We start from the raw sequence: 24,419 nt of genomic DNA on the forward strand, positions 1-24,419 counted from the left end.
GATAGTCACCTCGAGAGAGGCGCGTACGATCGCTCGCTCGCTCGCTCGCTCGCCCGCCCGCTCGCTCTCTCGCTCCGCGCATTTGTCACTCGGGCCGGTGTCTTTCTCCACGCGAACACGCAGCCGTGCGTAAATCGATCACCCGCTCATCGTCAAACGTATCAATGAGGACGAGGTGACCTGTGAAATTCCTCGCGTCCATCGGAAGGAATTTCTTCTTTTCTTTTCTTTTTTCACCGATTGTGGAAAAGTTTTCAAGGACCGCAGTTGGAGTCCGCGGCTGAGAAGAAGCCGCTGGCGAGAGGCGCACTTTATTCCGGAGCTCTCGCAACATGTAAGCCCTCGTCCTCTTCCCTTCCCTTCCCTTCTCTTCTCTTCTCTTCTCTTCTCTTCTCTTCTCCCGGTAGGCATTTCATTTTCTTTATTATTAACATTCCGACGGTGTGAGCACTGCGATAAGTCAGCGCTGAAGCAAGCACTTCCCTGCAGGGGATGCATGCGTACGGCGGCAGCGCCAAGCAAACATCCGCTTCATACATTGGAGCTATGCGAGCGAGCGAGCGAGCGAGCGAGCGGTATTTTTATGCCACTTACAAGTCAGCAAACAACACATTTGATTGTTTGGCCGTGTAGAAAAGATCACATTGGCCACAATAGTTCCAATAGTGTTTTGACGCCATACTATTCCAAGTTTTCCAAGCTTTCTTGCGCACACGCAATAATTGGAGCGTTACAACTCATTATCCGAGGAGAATAATGGGGGGGAAAAAGTTGACTATTTTATGTAATGATTAACACGTTGGCCTCTCGTTTCGTGAATGATGTCACTCCAAAGAGGTAAGGTAGAAATGATGTTGTTCAGCTGGTATCTGAGAGACAGAGGGCTGCGCCGCTGTGGGAGTGGTCACAGCCCACTTCAATCATGGTGAATCATTTTTTGAGCCAGCAGTTTCAAGGAAGTACACTGTCCAGGGATTGTGGTTGCGTTTTCTATGAATTATAAAATCCGTTTGCGAACTGAAGGACCCGGTAGCTGCATATAAAACTTCTTTTCCGTCGTCGCCGACAGGGTCCGGCAGCCGATGAGGAGGTGAAGACGCCTCGCCTTCCTTGCCTCGCCTCGTCTCGCCACGCCTCGCCTCGCCTCGCCTCGCCTCGCGCTCCCTTCTCTCAACGGCTCCGTCCCCCAACTCGCGTCCCACCGCCAGTCGCCCGGCATCATGGCGTCCAGTCTGACGTGCGCCGGCGTCGTGTGGGCGTTGCTGTCCCTGCTGTGCGCCGCCGCCTCCTGCGTGGGCTTCTTCATGCCCTACTGGCTGCTGGGCACGCAGATGGACAAAGCCGTGTCTTTCGGGACCTTCCGGCGCTGCTCGTACCCGGTGCGCGACGAGGAGCGTCAGGCCACCGTCATGCTGGAGCAGTGCGGCCGCTACGCCTCCTTCCACGGCATCCCCAGCCTGGAGTGGCGCATCTGCACGGTGGTGACGGGCGTCGGCTGCGGCCTCCTCCTGCTGGTGGCGCTGACGGCGCTCATGGGCTGCTGCATCTCCGAGCTCATCTCGCGTACCATCGGTCGCGTGGCCGGGGGCATTCAGTTTGTGGGAGGTAAGCGGCAGACTTGCCGACCCGTCCAAGTGTATCCCTTCCTCCCTCCCTCCCTCCCTCCATCCATCCATCCATCCATCCATATGTCGAGTGATCAGGGTGACGCTTTAGATTGTGCGAATGCTGTGTTTGTCGCTGGCGTGTGCTGCAGACACGCTGGCCAATGTCCCAAAATGTTGTTTTGACTTCAAGTGGTGTCCAGAAGCGTCACATGACTGGCGTCTGGAGAAAGGAAGGAAGCCCACGCTGTGTCTTTGCAGGCCAGCCATGAAAGCCTTTTCTTCTTTTCTTTTCGTTTCTTTTCCTTTCTTTTCTTTTGGGTTTTTTTCAATTTGATCAACGCCCTCCCTCCCTCCCTCCCTCCCTCCCTCCCTCCCTCCCTCGCCGGTGCGTGCGCTTTTGTTTACGTCTGTCGGTGGCTCGTGAGGGCCGGTCTCGGGCCCAGGCTTTGCGGCCTCCTTCGGGACGTGGCAGCCCTCTCATTAAGCGGGCCAGCGTCGCCCGCTCGCATTCCGCGGCCCGCCGCGGTGCTATTTGCAATCGCCGTCACGCCGCTCGGCTTGGAAAAGCGACAACAGCCGGCAGGTTGCCGACGGATTTGACGGAGCGTGCGGATGGGGAGGTGGAGAAGGACCACCGTGGCCCATTTTAGAAGAGACGCGCTTGCGTCACACCAGTGAAAAAAATACAGTTGTCAAAATCAATATATTTGAAATGGACAAAGATGAAAACAAAGGACATTTACGCTCGAAGCGGAGTTTGCTTTCGATAGCATGCCTTTTTAAAGCATGATCTTTTACTTTTTCAATTTGAGTAGTTGTTTTTGCTCATTATAATGGCTTTGCGGGGGATGAGGAGACAAAATGAAATCTGCCTTTCATGTGAGAGAATCTCATTTCAAGCTCACAATTTGCTATTTTTAGTTCGCAGATTAAAAAAAAAAAAAGCAGTACGCTGCTCCATTTTTTTTTTTTTCCTCAACGCCGTCATGCTCGGCGGCCAAGTGGTTGTTGTGGTGCGTTAGAAGCGTCGCTCAGATCTTTGAAAAGTCTCACAGGGGCTAATTGGAAGTGACACAATCGGGAAGGCCGGCATTGTGCCGGCATTGCAGACGCGGGCGGGTGCGTGGGGGGGGGAAAGCGGCCATTGGAATGCTCCGTGCCATGAGAACGGCACTGGGACAGTTTGCGTGGGTGGCGTCAAAGAAACAATCATTTGGGATTTTGGCATCCACTCTCATGAATACAATGGCAGCCATTGTCGCCAATGTTGACGCCAAAATGTCCTCTGGAGAGTCGTCCGCCTCAACGATCAAAACTCCAATAACGGAATTAAAAAAAGATTCCTGACTTGGATTAGGTTGTTAGGGATTTGGACCCGCTGGCAGTTCTCCCTGCAGAGCCTGCTCTCACCTTTTTTCGGGGTTTGTTTGACACTCCCGATGGCTTCTTTAATGGTGCCATTTTGGGCTTTCTACTCTCCCTTTGCTTGTAATGACTGAACTTGAGTGGACTGTCAGGAAGTATTAGAGAGCTAAGGTTGGCAAACGTGTCGCAGTAGCTAAATGCGACCAGCGGGGGCGCTGCTGAGTCTGCCGCAAAGTACAATGACGAAGATGTCAATTGCGAAGGGTCAAACTCGAGCCACACGCGACCCAATCAATAAATGATAGAATAATGATGAAGATGAACGTGCCGGTCGATTCATAAAAAGGAATTCCCGTCGTCAGTGGACTGCATCTAATGATTGACACGATGACCTCGTCAGACAAAGAAGAAATAAGCTAAGCCTTACATCTGAGGGGATTGCTTGAATTAAGGAATTTAGGCAACAGACGGCGCTTAGCCAGTTTTGTCCACCCATTTTTTGTTGGGGAGGGAGGCGTATACTCAAGTACGGTGAGCTGAAAATCTGCATCAGTGCCGTCACAAAGTATTTTTAGCTCTCACCGATGAATTTGAGGACTTCCAAAAAAAAAAAAAAGTGTTGTGTTGTGTCAAGGCGGCGTGCAACAGGCTTGTACTTTGCGCAGCCGCATCGTCCTTGAAGACCAAATGACAGGCTGGGACAGGAAGTTAGTTGTGTGACATTCGCTTCCCACAGCCTTGTTTAAAAAAAACAAAAGCAAAGGAGTTTGGAGCCGCATATTTATGTGTGCGTCGTAAATTCTGGGTTATAACTCTAATTTTGACTCTCAGGGGAAAATTGAGAGGCCCCGCCGGATGGGCCGAGAGGATTTATTATAGATGAGAGACATTGAATGTGTACTAAATGACACGTGACCTCTGGGTTTGCCGATGAAATACGAGCGCCGGCCGGGCCCATGCCGCATTTGGTGACAATTTTATATTTCAAGAGGGTGGAGGGGGATCTTATTGGTCCTCACTGCCATGACATTGAGCTCAACATTGCGCATTTTCCACACCAACAACATGCCGACAGCCGTGTTAGGCGGCAAGACGGTGGCTGCCTCACAAGCTTTTCACTTCATCAGCCCAAAAGCGCGCGTCCGCCCGGGGTCACGTGTTGGGCTCCGATCCATCCGCTTAAAAGACATGTCAGCACGCTACACATTGTGCCTTCCGTACCGGCGTTGCCAAGGGCTCTTTGGCACGCCGACCGACCGGCCGACCGACCGACCGGCGTGTTGTCCCGTTTTTCAAGGCATAGCAGCACAGCCGCACAGCCGGCATCATCCTTTGTTTCCGTGCGAGCGAGCGCCGCCAGTTGGCTCGCACTCGACGCCCCCGGGCTCGCATACGTACGTCGAGTCCTTTCCGATAAAGAGCTCATCGTTGTCACTCTGCTGACCTTTTGCGAAGACTCGCCCACCCTCCTCTTAGTTACTGTTGCTAAGCCAGACAAGCTTGACTGTGGTTTAAAAAAAAAGAAAAAGAAAAAGAAAAGGGGCATTTTAGGAAGAAGGTTGCGCCTTTGGTATGCCTTTGAAGCTCGCATCTGACACGACTTTCAGGATGTAGCTAAGATCAGGGCTGGGTATCTTTGTGAACCCGGCCAAACAACACGTACACAGGTCAGGATACAGTGTCACGTGATGCCTGATGGTACAATAATCTACAGTTTGGCCTTAAGGCTCCTTAGTTGATGTTGAACGCAACCATATACGGCAAGGAAAAAAAGCATCAGCGCCCCCTTGCGTCAGGGAGGATCAAATTTAGAAGATCGATTCGGAATCCATTTGATTCATTTTTGGTACTTATTTAGGTATTGAGAATTTTTTTAGCACAACCCTACCTAAGATGCACTCATTTTACAGATGAACTTGATGGTATCTTCTAAAGTCCACAAGGCAAGTGTTGAATAGCCAGCGCAGCTGAACAGCACGTGAAAATATTGTCACATATCAATTCAAGAGTTTGGTGATGGGCCAGGTGCGAGAGAGCGCCAAATACTCTGAGTGAGGTAGGTGCTGCTCTTATGTAGATAAACACTTGTACCATTTGTATTCCCCCGCACCCACCGCTGATGCGATGCCATGATGATGACGGGGCGCTCGGCCTCATCGATGGAAGGGGAAAAAAAGCCATGAGCGGAGAGGGAAAGAGCCAGCCAGCTAGTCCAGTGGACTTCAAACTGGAGCCTTTTTGGAACATTTCCTCTCTCCACTTGTTTCCTCTCCGAAAGCCAGCCAGACCCACGTCGAAACACGGATGAGGCCTTTCAAGTGCAAATATTAGCCCCCACCGTTAGCTTAAGGGAAATTGCCCGTTGCAATAGGTTCCACAATGAGGCAGGCAAAAGAATGGCTCTTGGGCCATGTGTCGTGTCTCGTTACAAGCCAAGGAGATGAAACGTTTGAGCGTTCAATCAGGAAAGCCTCAATCCACCAGAAAGTACGTACGGCTGGCCCACATTAGGTCCACCTGCTCAGTATTCATTCGCCGTGTTACAGTCTCGGGGGCGCCGCCGCCGCCGCCGCTACAGTTAATTATACCCCGGCCAGGGGTGGAACGCGAGGGTCGCTGCTGTTTTTTTGCTCGGGTCAAATCGCAGGCCGGCAAAATGGAAGACGGGCTGAGCGGGCTGAGCGGCTTTTGCAAATACGGTGACCTCAAACACCCTGGGATTAATTGACGTCGGAGCGCTTTTCCCACGGTCAATTACGGTTAAACGGAATGGCCGAGCTCCCGTGAGATGCGCTAAGTGGCAAAATAAGGCTAACTGAGGTTGTGCGTCGGCCAATCGCTCACTCCATTGACAAAGACGAAGGAGGACGCTTTCATTTCTTTCTTGGCGTGACAAATTTTGGAAAGTCTAAACTATGTACCCCGAGGTTCACTCTCCGGGCTGGCTACGATTGGATTTTCTCATGTTCCTGTCGGTGGCGCGCCCAAGAGGAATTTGGAGTCTGCCGGCTGGCCGCCCGGCCGGCATCGCCGCTGCTGCTGCTGCTGCTGCTGCTGAGAGGCCGCTGCCTCGCAGTGTGCCCTGAGGAATGCCAGGAATTTGGAGTAGAGCTATTTGACAGGGGCCCTGCCCCCGCACTTCCTTTTCTCCAGCACGGATTTATATTTCATGGACGAACATGCTCGTCTGCTTTTTGTTGTCTTGAACGACATCCCGAAGTCTATATTTAGCTCAGAAGCTTCATGCCGAGGAGTGACACGAGCGAGCGTCTCTGACAATTCTTTTTCTTTGAAGCTGCATCAAAGACACGTCGGCGCCAACGTGGATCATGTCATTAGCGACAATCCTTGTCACTGTGCCGCACGGCGATATTTCTCAAGCTGAGCCACTTGAGCTTATTTTTTGCGGCTTTGCTTTTCACTCGCAGCTGGGTGGGCCCTTCGTTCCCATTATAGGATGTGTTTTTCCGCGTCAGTCGCACGACCCAGAAGGAGGGCGGCTCAACAAAAAAAAGCCCTTCCCCGGCCGGCCGGGGTCCTGCAGTGGTCAGCGCTGTGCTGAAACGTCACCGCGTGCCACCTACACCTACTCAAGTGGAGCCTTTACAAACGGGGTGGCCGACTCAACAGATGGATGGATTCTTTAAATCCAGAGTCCGAGGCCAGACGCGAGTCATGTTGTCGCGCGTGATTCTCCAAACAATGGCCGCCTTGTGCTTTGGCTTCCGAGCGACATGCCGCCTCCTACAAAAAAAAAAGCCAGAGATGAGCCAACGAGAGCTGCACGTCGGCTGCACAGCAACAATAGGCCGCCCGCTGATAGGCGTCTCCGGAAATCCAAAGGAGGCTGTGGTTGGAAAGCGCCAAGCGTGACTATAAACAGCACACGAGACCTTCGACACCATGCCAGCGCTCAGCAAGGCCAAATATGGACTTGTTGTGCTTCAGATGTTTGGAAGCCGCAGATGTGACTTCAGCAGTTGATGCAAGAAGCAGAAAGCACGCGAAATAGCCCTCATCTTGTTTAGTCAAGCCTTTTCTTTTTTTTCCCCTAGCATCAAGGTATGCGTAAGTGATGGATGGCCGGCCACCTCGAACGTGTTTCCCAAACATCTGGAGCTCGCCAACGAGCACGTGACATGAATAACTCGTTGCAGTAAGATTACTGCAAGACACCGTGACATTTGCGGCGCTATTTTTCATCATTTTGTCACATTGAGATCAGATCCCATGTTCTGGCGGGAGCCGGAGATCCGGGCCTGTTTGTGCAAACGGATTAAATGGGAGTTGTTTATCTTTTGCGGACGAGACGGGCTAATGGCAACACCAATCTGAAGAGGCGGAATTGCAAGGCTTCTGCGGCGTCCATCTGTCCGCTTTGTGTTTTTCACCCTAAACGAAATCCATTCATTGGAAGGAATAAAAGCTTTTTGTTTTTTCCTTTTACTACCGCAGCCAGCGTTTTAATCGCACCCGCAACGTATCGATTGCCTCGAGCCCCGCGAGAGCCTGCGAAGGAAGCAATTCGAAAAACAAATAAAAGCCGTGAGCCCAAAATCATTTCCACCACAAGTTACTGTAATATATAATCAGAAGATCTGTTTGCTTAAGTGTGTTGTTAGTGTGGTCCTCTGAGGACTAAAAACAAAAAAAGATAGGTGAGACCAAATGGGCAGATGAATCCGTGTTGGTTGGCGCTTTTAAAATCGGCAACCGATTTTTATTTGACGCTATGACTTTTCAAAATTCTGCAAAAAGAAATAAATGAAGGAGGCGGCGGCGGCTTGAGCTGAATCCCACGAGACTCTGCGGCAAATGAGAGCCAGCTTTGTTTCACAGGCAACAATTTGCACAGTGACAAGAATTAGGCTCCACTTACTCGTCACCTATGTATGGCATGTCAAGGCTGCGTGTGGCATAACAATCACGCACTGGTGAAAGCGAAACAATCACTCGCTGGTGTATACGTGTCACAAGCGAGTAACGCCGATTGGTCACTGGACGGCCATTTTGAAGGTGTAGGCTGCTGTAGGCCACAATGACGCTCTCATGCAAGGACATTGCGTTCCAAGCGCGCTGCTTCACCCGGCTGCCGTTAAACCGGCAAAGAACTTTGCTACCTGGGGAGCGTTTCTTTTGCCATCTGCCATACCGCCGTCCGTGTTGCTGTATCGCAAACATAATCAGTAGGCCGGACTGGTCTCCAGCTGCCTGCAGTTGGCCGCCGCCGCCGCCGCCGCAATTAAAAGTGAAAAGGCTCAGCTCGGAGCCGCGGGCTACGCCGCCTTTCCGAGAGACTCGTTTTATTTATTTAGTCGAAACAACTTTGTGAATGTTTCAACGGGAAAAGAGCATTGTCGGATTCTAACTTGGCCTTGGAAGTAAGTTCTGAAGATTGCGAGCGGCCTTTTGGAGGTGTTGGCTAACCAGCTCGTCGGATTGAGTGGCCACTTTTCAAAATGCCCCGTCCTGTGACTCTTTTGCAAGTGAGCGACCGTCATTGCCTCCCCAAATACTCCCGTCAGAAATCCCAATAGGCGCCCCAAAGTTGCCGTCAGCTGAGCGTAGCCGCAGGATGGTGCGGGTACAAGCGCTGACAGCTGTCGCCCACCCGCTTGGGGAAGGAAGGTTTGCTAAACCCCCCCCCCCCCCCAGTAAACATCCTCCGCCGTGTCTGGAGTTCAGTGAGCCTTTGCTTCCTGAGCGCTTCGAAGCAACAGCTGACAAGCACGTGGACGCTTGCAGCTGAGATCACAAGAGATTGTTGTTTGGATTTTTTCAATGGATTTACAAATATCCAATTCGCTGGTTGTATACTGCAAGTTTGGATTGTATGCTGGAATTTTGAAATTTGGTTGAATTCTTATTCTGAAATCCGCTTGAACATTCTTTGGTCATATTCTGAAATGAACTATTTAGATTTCAACCATGTCAGCATTCACATGCAAAAAAAAAATCCACAAAATGGTGGCTTGTTACTTGAAGAGCCGTAAATCAAGGCACTCACAACATGTTGAAGTTGTGGTCACTAAGCAGCCCACCCGGGGCCCACCCGGGGCCCACCCGGGGCCCACCTGGTGACCATATGGCCCGCTGTGCTGCCTAGCTAATCCCCGCCTGCCCGCCCGCCCGCGGACCTGTCTTGAAGACGGATGAGGCGGCGGTGTCGGGTCTGGGGGCCCCCGGCTCCCTGCGGGGACCTCACTATTGGCTTGGTGGATTAGATGTGGATCACAGTTGACATGCCATAGCACAATGGAGGTCCACTGAGGAGGAGGTGGTGCTGCTGCTGCTGCTGGATTCAGTTTTTTTGTTTTTTGTTCATTACTTCAACAGTGAGGGGCAATCATGTGATCCTATAACAGGATTTTCAAGATGCGTTTTATTTATACTGCTCACTGTAAGGCCACGGAAGGCAATCCAGTACTAGCGCTCAAGTTCAAGATGATGCTCAATTTGGAAGCTATTCATTTATGAGATCATGAAGTATGTATTCAGAATTTGTGCAGAATTATGTTTTATAAATTAGCTGGAGCCATGATCAGTACATATTTGAATAAAATTCTCACTCTATATTTAAAGTTTCTACATGATGGTTATGTTTTGTTTGTATTCAATTTTAGCATTAAAAAAAAAAAAAATCACTCTGTAACATACTGGAGCTAAATAAGGAAACCAGAATATTCAAATGCATTAAAATTCATGGCCATTGAAGTCGACATTAGTAATAACGTGCCAGCGGCCCGATTCCCCCACCGCTCGGCCCGAGACGGCCGTCCGAACCGAGCTGAGCCGAGCCGAGCCGGCGCGAGACTCAGCGGGCCGCGCCGAGGGCGCCCTTGGATAGGTGTTACCTTCGCAGCTCAAGGTCTAACAGCGAGATAATTATGCCATAGATGAAGACGATGGATGATATGTTGACGCAGCTTTCCTTAATTGCTGCCCGCCCATTGGGACTATGAATCCATTTTTTTTTTATGGCAAAGGACAAAATCAAAGGAAGGGCCCAGGATGCTGTGCACTGACTGCGTGAACAGACGCAAAGTCAAAAAGAAAACAGTACATGCATAGGCATACCTAGCCCATTTTTGAGGGGGCTCTGCCACCCTAAAATTGAACCCCCCCTCAACATTTGTATGTATCAAGAAATCGTCAAAATCAGCTCACATGACTAAATAACCTAAATAAATGACATCATCTCTATTTTGATGACACCAAAGTCACTCTCAACACACATTTTAAGCGCAAGTGACGGACGGACGCTACCACAGCCCACCAAGCGGCCCCGTTGTTAAGACGGACAAGAAAGTGGAGCCGTTTGTTCTGGCGAGTCCACGTGGAAAGTCTTAGGCTTGTGGCAAAGCGGAGGACGTGTCGCCTGCGACCGTGTCGCCTGCGACCGTGCCGCCCTTTTGTTTGTTTCTCCCTCCCTCCCTCCCTCCCTCACAAAGGAAGCCAAACACAGCTTTAGCAAACTTCAGCAAAGAAGAAGAGGAGCAGATGCAACATTCATTTCAGGTTGAAGGAGCTAGCTGCTCTCACTCTGCATCATTATTTACGTATTAGCATGGGGCTAATAGCATTGGAGCTCATATCAGTAATGGCCAAGAGAGGCGGAACACCACTTGGCCTGCCATTAGCGGCTGTTATTGATGTTCCGAAAGTTTAGCTTGCAATGCTTGGGTGTATAAACGGGATCATGAGGTCATCATCACAAAAATGCCTTTGACGATGATCACCATCCGCGGCTGCACATTGTCACGAGAACTGTCTGTGTGTGTGTGTGTGTGTGGACATTCTTTCTAGCCTGGTGAAAGTTAAAGATGTGTTTTCACCCCAAAACCACCAGCAACCGCCAGACTTGGAAACTCTGCTGCCACCAGTGTTGACGGGTTGGGGGGGGGGATGGTAGCAACAGGAAAAGGGGGTAGTGGTGCGGGAGTAAGTGAGGGGCCTTCTCTGTGGAAAGGAAGGCTGGCTGGCTTCCAGCGCCGCATCATAAACTGAGGCGATAGACACGCTTGGCTATCGAATTTGCTGTCGACTTAAAAGCGAGCCCGGTGTAGATAACACACGTGCAAACACAGAAAAATGCAGCCCAACCAAGATTCCTAAATCAGGTCGCTCTGGCAAGAACTACAAAAACAAGCGGGCGGACGGAGGGACGGACGGACGGCTGCACGCCGTCAACGTGGGAGTGTCACGTCTCCATTCTTTGCATTCCCACTCGGACATTGAGCGTGAAGCCTTCAAGACGGGCTTTCCTCAGAGGATCCATTAAGTGATGGCAAAGCGGCAGACGCTAATCAGATGTGTAATGGAAGTCTCAGGGCTCCCTCGGGGGCGCTGGCCGGCCGGCCGGCTGCCCGGCCCTTCCTTCAATTCATCACCGTGTGCTGTTTTATCAGCGACACATTACAAGTTGTAATCAGTCACACGCGTCTGGGCCGAGCCGGGCCGGGCCGGGCCGGGCCTCCGCTATCAATCACCGCTTGTACCGACCGCGCCAAGTGCACGCGTGTTTCTTCCTGCCCAATCAGTCGGAGGATGAATGCTACGCATCCGCTGAGCTTGAGTGGCAGCTGTCACTCACTGCCGGCTGGCCCCCGTGGCGAGTTGGAGCGGAGCTGTCAAATCCCCCCCCCCCCCAAATTTGACCACAAAGCCCAACACGGCCAACTTTTCAGGAGTCGTCTAATTCAACTGATGCCGAGTTACTAAATATATGAAATAATATGAATGAAAATCAAATGAATCAATTCAAACTCACGTGACACCTGGCGCCAGCTATTCGACTTCCCCGTTAGGCAAACAATGGATCGATCCAGGAAAAGAAACATTTCTGAAGGAAAGCAAACATTTCATGCTCACTCGCTCCGTGAAGGATATTCCAAACAAAGCTGGCTTGCATTTCCCAGAGGCCAGATTACGGCGTGCGAAAGTGAAGGAGACGTCTGCAGCCCTAATGTGCCCACGCAAGCCGGCAAAAATGAAATTTCTAATTGGCAAACAGACGGCTTCTTTTGACACGGTGGACATGCGTGCGCAAAAATGATGACGGCGCAAGCAGATGGTATTTTTGGTGAATCATTTAAAGTTGGCTTCACTTTCAATCATTGAAGGACTCAAAGACATCATTTCATTTGAACGGGAAGCTGCAAGCAAGCATCTGTTTTCCTCCAAAGTTCAAAATCTGTTTGTAACATGAAGGAAAAATGTTGGCTTCCATTTCAGAAATGAGATTCAGTTTTATCCTTACTTTAAGGGCTGAAATGCCTTTGTGGCTTTTTTAAGTTGGCGTTAAGGATGCCAAGCTCTGCTTTAAATGATTTGTATCGGCAATTATCCACTTTTTTTTTTTTTTAAGTGAGGGACACGTCAGTTACTGTCAGATTTCTGAAGAGCAAAGGTTCACAATACTTGCTAGCCTCAAGATTTCATTGTGTGTGGGGGGGGGAGCTCTTTGGAAAGGGAAAAACCTTCACCAAGGTGAGCAGTGTGCGTGTGTGTGTGCTTGAGCAAGCACTTGCAATGCACGTCAGGCCCCAGGCTGGGCTGTCGGAGCCAATGTGTTTTGGTTGCCACGGTGAAGAGCACCTTTGGTAGACTTTTGCGCATGGTCAACAACATCACTCAGGCCCACTCGTAAAAGCGTGGCGGCGGCGGCGGCGGCGGCGGCAGGAGCACTTGACTCGCCGTCTCGCCTTGTTGTCTTTCATGTGAACGCCCGTTAACGGTGGTCACGGCTAACTGTCACCTGAAATATTCAGCCAGCCTGACGGGAAATGAGGCGAGCAGCAGGCTTTTTTCTTTCTTTTTTTTCCCTTTCTTTGTTTTCTTCCCGAGTCTTGCCGTCAACGAAACGGCTCCCGGGTTGCTCCGAGATTGCTTTTTCAGCCGTCGGCCTGGTTCCCTGCGGACGTCTGTCTCTTTCTTCGCAACTTCCGGGAGAATTTGAAATTCCTTTTGATAATGGATTGCGCGAAGACGACGGTGCAGGGATCCCCAAGCAGCAGTCTGCGGTCCCCATTTGGTACTGGGCCAAAGATACCGAAACAAACGGCAGCATATAATATCATTTCGTTGGTCCCCCTGGCCAAATGAGCTCCTCAACAGAGCAAAAACTGGCCGCAAAGCACCAAAGACTCTCCATCAACAAGCCAGACGACGTCACGTCACTTCCTTGACACCAATTTACGAGTCTCTCGTTCGCAAATGCAAGTATGCTCGACAGCTGCAAAGTGCTGACTGAAATGAGCCAATAGCAATCCGCGACTAGGTTGATATTTGACTTCCTCCTCCAGGTTTTCCACCGTTGCTTTTGGACAGCTAACGTGTTGGGCCGGAGAACACGGTAGTGCTGAGTGTGCCCTTGCGACTTGGCCTGGCCATATGGGCATGGCTGGAGGGAGGAGGGCGCCGTATGGTGGCAGGAAAGGAAGGCAGGGAAACAAGACAGCCACCAACACACACACATGCACAGCACAGCCGGGCGCGACATTACATAATGTTCAGCGCTCCGGAAGAATGACCTATTTGTGTCACTTGAACCAGAATGAAGTATTTGTATTCCCTTTGCCACCGTAGCATGCGTGCTAATCTCAGTTAGCCCATCTATGGTGTTTTACATTCTATTCTAGCAGACGTTCATTTGATCGACGCTTGAACACTTGAGTATTCTCTATTGTGAGAGTGACAAGAAAAACATCCGCATGCATCTGAGTGAGCAAGCTTTCATTTCCCCAGAGTGACGTTTTGCCATCCGCTCAGTGCAAAATGGCAGCAGAAATAAAAGTCACGAAAGAAGTGCACTGTATTTACTAGCAGGCTCCTGTCGAGTTGCCACCAAGTCTTTGAGCGACATCATAGAAGTCAGCTCCTATTTGACATTTAGCCGCATTTCGACTCTGTTCCCTGTCACGGCGCCGAAAAGAATGCTTGCTTGCGCTCGGAGGATGGATGACAGCCTACCAGGGAAGGGGGGGGGGAGCAACGACGGGCTGGGGAATAGGTGTCTCGGCTGTATTTTGTGACCTTTCCGCCAGCAGCGCGCTGAGGATTTGTGTGCCATCTGCAGCCCTGCGGGTAAGGCCCAATCCCAGCCAGCGCCGTTGTCGTAAACCTCTCCGCCCGCCTTATCTCGCTCACGCATTCCCCAGCGTGTGACACATCTATCTACCTGCGTCAACAAATACGAGCTGGAAACGGCGACGGATATGAAACAGATAGGCATCGCCGGGGAACAACCTCCTTTTGACCCGCTGCATGAATACGGCCTATTGTCGCCCAGATATCGCTTTCCGCGCTGTTCGGGGGATTGCAGATTCAGCTGAAGAGCTCCTTGGGTGGGCCAACTTGGAAGTACTTGGAAACGCTCATCGATCGACATTGGAAATGGCCACTTTTAAGGAATTCGACTCAAAGTCAATCTAACACGAGATTGATTCTTATTGGAATGTAAATGTCACGTACGGCGTGTGATAGCGGAGAAGGCTTCTCGCAAACGTCACGTAAACGTTTGTGTCTGGGCTGCGGCTTGTGAGAGCGCCGCCGTTCCTTTATTGTCATATTTCTTTATTGGTAATTAGTTTTATTGCACAAGCGGCGCAGGCTGGATCTCCGCTCAGCCGTGAAGAGGATGCGAGGAGGAAATTGGGAGGATGCGTAAAATGGAGGACGCGCTCGTGACGTCGCTCGGGTCACGAGCGGGCATTATGAAGAAATGGATTCAAAATAAGATATGAATGGATGGAAAATGGACGGAGAAATGGCCCTAAGGAAGCTGCGGTTCATCGGTACATGCTTTTTACAGAGGATAGGTGTCGAACTTGAGGCCCGGGGGCCAGATAGGGCCCGCCACATCATTTGATGACGAATTTTGCATGGACTTTGTGTCATGACTAAAATGACAAATTGTCTTCACTTTTTAAAAATCTTGGTCATTAAAATGGAAGATTTGACCATTTTTTCCATTGAAATGAAGTCAGCTTCCGAGCACGCGCTTGCAATTTCTCCAGAAATGGAATTGTCTAGTTTGTAGCTAAATGTCCAGTGTTTAATCATTACGGCTTGGTTCGTTTTCATCACAGCAGGAAGCCCCAGCCACGGCAGGAATTCCAAGCAAGTGGGATTTGTACACGCACGCCGTAATGCAATCTTTTCCCTCCCCTTGTGACTTACTGCTTCGAATTGTTCAGGCTGGACTTTCTTTTCTTGTTTCTATTAATCTGGCTGAAGCGCCGTGATGCATGGCCGCTCGCTCGCTCGGCCGCTCGCTCGCTCGCTCGGTGCACCGAATCTCACTTCCCTCGCTCGCGTAGGGAGCGTTTAGCGCTTTTCCAGCCGGGCCCCTCCCCCCGTTCATTCATCTAATTTTTACGGTGGATGGTCTTCAGGCAAAGTCTGATCCCATTTATATCTTTTTATAGCGCACCAGGAGGAGGGAAAAGCTCCTGTTTGCTCAGTGAATTGTGGCTGAAAGTCAAGCGGCGGCAGCGGCGCCTGGCACAAAGCCGTCCGCCCCTCCGTCCGTCCGTCCGTCCGTCCGTCCGTCTTACAATCCAGCTTCACATGGCTACCCCCGCCAAGGATGCGGTGACCTTCAGCTTTAGGTTGATGGACCAGGGAGGCGGGGCCTTGACCCACTAAGGCTCAACCTCTCCATCAAGAGCTCCCGCGTTCCCAGACAGCCACTATTGTTCCTTAATAAATTCACAGAATACTAATGAGGCAGCTTCAGTCCGGGCAGGGGGCACGACACCAACGAGGAATGTGGAATGGAGAACGTAGGCAGGCATATGCTTTTTTTAGATTTAGATGTCACCTCACGTCAATGAATCGGTCACGTCAAAAAAAAATCAGTGTGAGGGCAAATCTTTTTTCTTGTTCTGCTCCGATTTTTCTTTCTTTGTTTGGCTGCCTCTCACAGGTCAATCTCAAGGACGGATGAAGGAATTATCAGTGTCCGTTTCACGGCTGTAATTGTCACGCCTTTCGCGAAGGTTTTGGACCTGGCCGACCCGGTCGCTGGGAGTGCGTCTATCTCCGCTGTCGAGGTGCCGTTTATCCTGCTCACATCGTGTAAATCTTTCAGCACGGCTAGCCCGAGGTCGTGCGCCGTGACATTCATCTCGGCTCAACGGGCTCTTGATTTTTTTCTCCGAGTCCTGTCGGGTCCACGGACACGTTCTTTACGGCTCAATCAATCAGAGTGTAGCGGAATGCCGGGCCGGCGGCGACCCTTGCGGCGGCCTTCGCGCAGCCCGCAGCCAGAGGATTAGCATTGGCATCATTAACATTTATACTTTTTCCCATGCTAATTGCTTCGGACATCTGGAAAAATGATCTGTTATGTCGGGAAAAAATCTGCAATACAAATGAGCAAAAGTCCCGTAATGGAAATCGACCAAAATGGGATGGTTTGGGCGACAAAGGAGAAGTGGCCACTTGGACCCACGGTGTCGAAAATGCAGCCTTTGTTTGCAAAGTGGTGCTTTCTAGCACATCAGCAGCTCAAAGTTAATTTTGCCATTTTTCACAGCAACACATTTCCTAATTTATCGCCATTGCGGCGTAACCGAGTTTTATCTCTCAATTGGAGCCGCAGACGCCTTCACGTTCATGAATACTGATGAATTGTCATGAAGCGACTTTTTGTATAGGATTCATAAAACGGGAGGGAGGGAGGGAGGGAGGGAGGGAGGGAGGGAGGGAAGGAGGGGGGGGGGGGGGGGGGATTTTGCGTAATTGAGTTAGATTGTTGATTCTTCTAATCCTGACACGAGTCTGCTCCGTCTGCAAATTTAAAAGTGGAAGTGCGCCGCAAATGACTCGCCGCCGTGCCGGTTGAGTCGGACAGGTAATACATACTAATCCTGTGCAAATGGACTTTATTTGTAACGTACAGTTTTGCCCGCTTCTTTTTTCGGATGCGGCGTAATAAAGCGGAAGGTTTATGGGGAAGGCTCGTGAATCATCAAAATTGCATCCGGCACGCTGAATTTATGTCCGAGTCAGCGACGGTCGAAAAAGAGATTAGGAAGATGCAGCCATATTCAAGTGAACTTATTATTCGCATTCTTTTGGTCATTACTCAAACTGCTAACTTTGTGAAATAACAGTTTATTTGCCCAAACTTCTCGTAATACACTGCCCTCTGGTGGGTGGTGGGGCATGTAAAAGAGGAACCTTCTCGTGCCCACAGTTTGTTTGTCAATCAACACAAGTCTAGTAAATGAACTTGGGCATGTCTCAATTGACTTTAAGATACTTCCTTGACAACAAGGTTCCACAGAAGATATCTTCGAAGACCAAATCCGCGAGGCTTAGCTGCGAACAGATGGCAGTTGATTTGATATGCTCACTTTCTAAAATGATAAAAGGTGATTTCTTTTCTGATATGGTCGATGGTGAGCTACAGGAATGTCTTTTTTCTTTTTTCCTGAAAGTCAAATTCATTCATGGCTTTAATGGAAGCCATATGTACGTGGGCGGCCGTGTTCCATCTGTACTCTCTCAAGTATCATTGGCCCAAAACGGCTCTTTTATGAAAAATTCTTCTCCGATTAGGAGGACATTGTGCGCCGCTCCCTCCGCAGCTGCTCGACTGAATTTTCCCCGAGGTTCGGGGGGGGGGTAATAGAACGAGCAGAGATTCATCTCAAACAATCCGGGGCGTTGCCTGCCTGTTTAACTACTTTTACATTCATCACTCTCTTCCAGCTGCTTTTTTTGTTTTTGCTGCTCTGCCTCCAGGCCTGTAGCGCTTTCACGAACGTGTCTATCACAACAACTTACTGTCGTATCACGCAGCCTGTAATCGTGATCATGAGAGGAACATATCGCCCGAGGGAGTGAGGGCTACTTTCAGGTGTTCATCTGGATAAATTGCGAACCGGGGAGCATTTGCGACAATGGCAGCAGATTCCCAGAAACAATTGTTGGACATGATTTGTGAGAAAGCTGTTCTGTTGTGCGCCAGTCAACAAAGTATCACACACTTTCTGTCTCATTTAAAGAAACCCATGTGATCCTAATGAGTACAAGCATTGCTGAAAATGAATGAAGCCAGATTTGGATGGGAGGACTTCATGCATTTGTTTTCTGTATTCAAACTGTGGCACTTGACAGCTCCAAATAATGGCTCTCCTTCTAAAGTCAACTCACTCACACGTCCAAAGTAATTAACACCTCGAAAAATGACACAATGGCATTTGTTGCCCTTTTTCTTTCTTCTTCTTATCTTTCAGCGGCAATGACAAAAGGCGCAATTGCAGTGTGAATTTCAATGGGCCGCCCTTTCTTGACTCCCTTTTGCTTTCAATCTTGCCACGTATCCAAGCAAAAAGCGCTTTTCATCCACGGCTACGCAGGATCAAGCAGATATGATATATGATTAGGGAGCAGCCACTCGATACATTGCGAGATGTCAAGCACACTCGCACACGTTGGGTCATGCCCAGGTTCTCCTTTTGTGCTTCCCTATTGTGTTACCTTACACGTTACGTATATCTTTTTTTTTTTTTTTTGGGCTGCACTCCAAGGTGGTAATAGCTGCACATGACTCCAAAACCACATGTAGCCTTATCTGAAAAGAGCCTTAGCACACTGAATAAAAGGCGATGGCTAATTTAGCAGGCTAGCTCAGAGGTCAAAGATGAAAAGCTAACAAGGGCGTTGAAAAGAAAGCTAACATAGCATGGCAAAACCCTTTGTAGAAATTGATGCGACTTGCCTAACCCGAGCAAAGACTTGACTCAACTTGCTCGAAACGTTGTGTCATTTATCCTTTACTGGCTTCAAACTGAGGTAAAAACAAGCAAGCGGCTTTTTAGAGCACTCCTCGCCGTGTGTGTTGCACTTGGGTGTTGAGGGAATATTGCGTTGTCTTTTCAAACGTGCACTCCTCGCAACCCCGAGGGGAAAAAAAAACATTAGCTAGTGCGCCTGTGAAGTGAACGCACCACTTGGAAGTCAAGCAGCTACAAAACAAACGCCCGCTACTTTGTACGCTGGCTTGCTGGTAGAAGGATCCCCCCAAGCGCCCGCCGTGGCATTGTCTTTTGAAAGGAAAATGTCACCGATGCGTTTTGATGTCTGCAAACAGGACTTTGAAATGTTCACCACATTCGGGGCGCTATTAGTGTGAAAAGTGGTTGTGGCTTTCATTTTTTTTTCATCTCCCTCGGGAGGCTCGCTTTGCGCCTACTTAGCCGTTGTCAATTTGGACTCCAAAGTAGAGCGGAGATTGAGGAAGCGCTTGCCAAGAAGTCTTTTACACAGTGAATACATCTGCGTGAATCGTTTCGCTGTTTTTGGGGACGCTCGATGTCATGAAAGGCGGGTAGGTAAGCATGGCTCCGTGCAGCTCTTTTGCTCCTTGTTCGTGTTTCCGATTCCGCCGCCTTCGCACGAGAGTGACGAGCAAAGGGTAAGCGTGCGTCATTCGAGTCGACAGCTGGCAAAGGAACTTCTCTCGTTCTGCTTACTTAACTGCACGTCTTTGGGAAGGGAATGTGGACAGCATCCAATTTGCAACCTTGAACTCTCAGGAGACACGACCGACCGAGGTCAGTGGAAAAACCAACGCAACGGGGCCTTCAAGGCCTAGCCCTTTAATGCTAATGCTATCGCATGACAGGAGGAGCTTTTCTAACTAATCAAACAAGTGACAGTTGAATCTAAGCATAACCGCAACACAGTCCTCACGTATTCTTTATCCTCTGTACGGAGCTGAGATGAGCTCAGAGTACAGCGATGCACGTCAAGCCTTATACTGCCCCCGAGTGGCCAAAGAAGGCAGCGGTACAACGGCCACGCGATGGGTGCAAACAAAGCGCGACGACGTCTCTTTCAATAGGGAGATGATTTGCGATCACTTGGCCAGCATGTAGCTCCGCCGCTGCTATGACGTTTCCGCGGAGAAAATGTATTGCAACGCACCGCTTTCAGTGCTGCTGGCACAAAAAAAAAAACTGGCTTTCTGTTTAACGGCGGCCTCATGAAGAAGAAAATGTTTTTTTCCGCTAAGCGGCATACGCATTCATTCGAGGCCCGGACAAACGAGCGCTCCGATGAGACGCAATCGGCTCTCGACGGAACGCTTGTAACGCTTGTCGACGCTGAAACGGATCAATCGAACATGCATGGGATGCCGAGCCGCTCAAATGTCCCCGTCTTTTGTTGCATTCCACTTTAGTCAGAGATGATATGATGACCTGAAGACGCGTGGCAACGTCCTCGTAGATCCTCCTATTGTCCCTGCTCAGCCTTCCATCTGACGCTCACGCCTCTCTAGCTCCTGGAAAAGAGCGCTCGGTGGACGCTACGCTCGACACGGGCGTGGCGAGCCTCAGCGAACGCGTGGGCTGAACCGAGCGGGAGCCAAATGCCCGCAAGAATCAAAGCGCGTCTGGGCTCGACGGTTACACGACCGGAGCCGGATGGGCTTTTGAGGGGACGACTTGTTGAGCTAGATCAATAGCTACTTTGTTAGCTTTAACGATTAGATGAATTCATTTGGCAGCTCTTAGGTTAGTTGCTTAGTTAGTTTGTGATTTCATTGATCAGTTACGCATGCGAGTTGGTTGATGACGACTGATCAATAGTTATTTGGTTCCATCTGAGTGGCTATCGGGGTTTTTTCCTGTTTGTTCGCTTGGTGACCTTGAAAGGGATTATCTCTTGCTTTTTGACTGAGCACCTCGACACAAAAAAAAAAACCAAAAAGCCAGCAGGCTTTTTCATCAGGTAACCAAATAAAAGGATGAGGATTAAAGAAGCCTGGAGGAGACAATGAACTCTGAAAAGTGAGTGGATGCTGATGAAATGCCAGGCAAATGAAGAAAGATCAGCGCGCGCGAGCGAGCGAGCGAGCGAGCGAGGGGATCTACTCCATTTATGGAAGTCGGCACGGCGCGGCGCGGCGCGGCGCGGCGCGGCGCGGTGGGCTCTCAGAGAAGCCATTAAGGCCGGAGATAGTCGCTCTGATAATGGAGATCAATCCAAACTCAATCTCACGGGAACTTGTCGGTCTTCTTGGACCACGAGCGAATGCGGGCCGTTCACCGTGGCGACGGCGAGAGGGACTCTGACGCAGAAGACGCAAAGTTTGACAGAAAATTAAGCCGTAAACAAAGAAAGCCGCAGCACTTGACCTTCTCGGAAAGCGTCACCTTTGGCCCGCGTGCGTGACGGTCAAAGCTCACACCGCCTTTTTGAGATTTTCTTCATGTTGAAAGCACACAAGGGTGGCACCCTTTCTATTGTTTTACGTGCTCAAATCAAAGCCAATGTGGACTCTTTGGAAGCAAGAAAGTTTCTTCTTAGAATACACCGACGCTCCACTTTCTTGTGGTGAGAGGGGAGAAAATTCTGTTGGATGACACGCTGCCGCCGCCGCCGCCGCCGCGCCTCAGTGTTGCACTTGAAAGGGAATCCGGGATATTGTTAAATATTAATGGCGAATACATTATGCGCCTACTTTCACTCTCAACGGTGGCAAATTTTAATCAAAACAACGTTTGACAATGTTACGTAACGCCACAACACCTCAGCGCGTGCGCGTGCTCGTGTTGGCTGCTCGCACAAGGATTTACAGCCAATCCCTCGGTGTGTCACATTTTCTATGATGCGTGGCTCAAAGTTGAAATTTGGGAAGGAGAAGCGGTTAAGTTGTCACGGATGGGGGAGAAAAATCCTTTGAGCCTCTCTGATCCTGAGCTGGAATTACATAAGCATTTTTTTTATATATATAAATATATATATATAGTATTTTGTATCCATGTTTCATTACGGATGAGTCACTTGAATTGCTTGTACGGTAAACTCCATGTATTTTTTTTCTTATTTGGCATATTTGGTGCAACTTGTTCACTTAAAGTGTTATAATTGTCTAATCTTGTCAAAACATTTATTTGAGGCCGGTCTAGCATTTTTCAGCCTCTGTACGGCCATAAACAAGAGTTGAGAAGAATGCGAACGAAAGTATTGGCAACGCGTGAATCCGAGCGCTGTCTCACAAGCTTTGTGTACGTTGTGGAGAATTTGATGTCAAACACAAAAGCGAGACATGAAGAAGGCGGGCTCGGGTACGCCTCCCAGGAGGCGCGCTCCTGAGGCTCCGCCGCGCCTCGCTCGCTCGCTCATTACGAGCAAACTTATGAATATACGTATGAAGAAACATCCGCTAGCGAGGACTTTGCTCCGCACCTCGACGTGTGATTATAATAAAAGGTGTTTTTCGCGAGTCGTGATTTCACTTCCAAGACAAAAGAGGATTACACATTGGATATTCAAAACAGCCAGCCACCATTTGGTCAAAGGAAAGTCCGCTAGCCTAAGCTCACATGTCTGGAAAATTAGCATCAATGTTTGTCATTAAAAACACACACTAGAGCTCATTAGGGGACCTTCTCTGCCTCTGCCTCTTCTTCTTCTTCTTATCTACATGCTGGGGCAAAATGTGCTACTACATTCAAAGCAACTCTGAATTTAGACTTGAGGCGGGCGGGGGAACACAGTGCATGTGCACTTCTTGTGTATTTTGTTTTAATCATCTATTTTTAAGGGTTAAGTTGTAAAACGAGTTTGAGAGCTGATTAACTTGTTAAAATGGGATCATAGCGGGGGATGACTGTCTACAGTATTTATTTATTTTTCTTTCCCGGTCATCATCACTAACCTGTGGCCTCCTCATCTCGCAGGCCTGCTCATCGGATCGGGCTGTGCGCTTTACCCACTCGGATGGGACAGCGAGGAAGTGCAACAGACGTGCAGCAACAGCTCAGACCAGTTTCAGCTCGGTGAGATGATGCAATCGCTAAAAAAGCCAAAAAAATACTTCAGTATTTGAATTCAATCCAAGATGGCAGCAAAAAAAAGAAAATGAGAGATTTTCTTCAGGACATTTTCCAAAGAAGGGGACGCAACCATCGCTATCAAATTAGCACGATTTAAAAAAACTTTTCTCATATGTGACAAGCTTGTTAGCACGCTCTCACAAGCTTGTTTGGCGCCAAAAGCGTTGAGAACATCTCCAAGGCTGCAAATAACCTCAACAATTTTTTTTTTTTTTTTTTTTAAACACCATCACACCACCTGCTCGTTAGCGCCTAGGTTCATTTATATTTTTCTTTACAGGCTCCTGCCAGATCGGCTGGGCCTATTACTGCACGGGGGCCGGGGCGGCGGGCGCCATGCTACTGTGCGCCTGGTTGTCGTGTTTCGCCGGCAAGAAGCAGAAGCAGTACCCGTACTGAAGGTCGGAGGAGCTCTGGCGACGAAGTACGGCGAGGGAAAAACTGCAGGGACTCTTTCATAATGCAGCACACACACGCAAACAACACTGCTCAAAAAACAAACAAAAGGAAGGCGTACAGTGAACCACCGCATATTGGCAAATCCTCTATTCGTAGATTATTATTTTTTTTTTTTTTTAAATCCTGTGTTATCTGCTTTTTTTGTTCAGACCACAGCCATATCAAATTTGAAAATATTGCTTTGGTGTTGGTCCTGAGGAAAGGAAGGACTTCATTTGGTCAGGCTTTTGTCATGTCTAATAGGAAAAAAGTGTTTTGGCGCCCTCTTGTGGCACGTGTAGGAATTATGAGCTTTTTGCTGGCAAAACGTTGATGATTTGAGTCAAGGTTAGTCGACTGTACCTACATTTCAGGAAGGAGCCAACGTGAACTGTAATCGTAAGCGAGTCACCTGGTTTGAGTGAGTGGACATTTTTCAATTGTTCAATGTTTCAGTACGCCAAGAAGCTGAAAAGCTCAATTCTTACCTAGCGGGTCAGGATGGAACGCTTTCCAAGGACGTCCACTTTTCCATGAGTCTTCCATTGCGTCTCTGTTGTGACCTGCAAACGGAGGCACTTTCTGGTGTTGCCGCATTTTGTCAAGGATTTTGCTAATTGCCATCACACTGTTATCAATGTTATCCATGCGGAGAACGTGTGGCATCTTTGGAAAAAGTCAAAGGACTCGTGGGAACACCTGTTGAGAATCCTTGATAGAGAGCAGCTGGGCGTTCAAACATTTCAAGAAGGTCAAAGGTCAGAGCGCATTTGAGGTTCATCGGGAAATTTCACGCATTTGGTGTGCACACGCAGCTGTTTGTGATGCTTGATTTATGGAACCACTTGTCTTTCTCTTCAACCTGTTGATGTATTTGTGTCCTGTGATGAAGACTTGCGTAACAATATGATTTCCCACTTCAATGTCACGTGAAGTGTTCTTCCTCACCTGTCTCATCGTGTTGCCTTAAATCCCCTAAATGCAATAACCCCCCCCCCAAAAAAAGAAGGCCGCATATCTTCTATGTTGTGTATGATCACGTACTTTTATCATCATGGCACGTTTTGTTTTGTTTTGTTTTGTTTTGTATTCACGCCTCAAATGATTCTGTTTTTGTAAATAAATGTTGATGGAAAAGGTTGCCTCGTGT

The 24,419-nt window shown here is 49.3% G+C and overlaps 2 protein-coding genes across 3 annotated transcripts in view; one reads left to right on the forward strand and one right to left on the reverse strand.

The window, feature by feature from the left end:
• LOC148395818 (LHFPL tetraspan subfamily member 6 protein) lies at window positions 1-24,409 on the forward strand. The gene is made up of 4 exons (XM_088379999.1): window positions 1-334; window positions 1,070-1,605; window positions 22,676-22,774; window positions 23,112-24,409. The coding sequence occupies exons 2-4, from the start codon at window positions 1,221-1,223 to the stop codon at window positions 23,228-23,230; spliced, it is 603 nt and encodes a 200-aa protein (XP_088236125.1). The 5' UTR covers window positions 1-334; window positions 1,070-1,220; the 3' UTR covers window positions 23,231-24,409.
• The window catches only part of cog6 (component of oligomeric golgi complex 6), a 50,532-nt gene that overhangs the window by 23,359 nt on the left and 2,754 nt on the right, over window positions 1-24,419 (reverse strand). For both annotated transcript variants that reach the window (XM_088379994.1, XM_088379995.1), the window contains exons 3-4: window positions 23,758-23,832; window positions 22,654-22,791 (exon numbers count right to left, since the gene is read on the reverse strand). In XM_088379994.1, coding sequence (XP_088236120.1) covers window positions 22,654-22,668 — 15 coding nt within the window. In that variant the 5' untranslated portion in view covers window positions 22,669-22,791; window positions 23,758-23,832. The remainder of the gene's footprint in view (window positions 1-22,653; window positions 22,792-23,757; window positions 23,833-24,419) is intronic.

Source organism: Syngnathus floridae, chromosome 7 (assembly GCF_059516105.1).
Source record: "Syngnathus floridae isolate MCC-2025c chromosome 7, RoL_Sflo_1.0, whole genome shotgun sequence".
NCBI classification, from domain to species: domain Eukaryota; kingdom Metazoa; phylum Chordata; class Actinopteri; order Syngnathiformes; family Syngnathidae; genus Syngnathus; species Syngnathus floridae.

Excerpts from the sequence above, each read along its gene's own strand:
- LOC148395818 (XM_088379999.1), top strand. The coding sequence starts at position 1,221 with ATGGCGTCCAGTCTGACGTGCGCCGGCGTCGTGTGGGCGTTGCTGTCC. Across the intron at positions 1,606-22,675 it reads GGGCATTCAGTTTGTGGGAG|GCCTGCTCATCGGATCGGGC; the intron begins GTAAGCGGCAGA and ends CTCATCTCGCAG. Across the intron at positions 22,775-23,111 it reads CTCAGACCAGTTTCAGCTCG|GCTCCTGCCAGATCGGCTGG; the intron begins GTGAGATGATGC and ends TTTTCTTTACAG.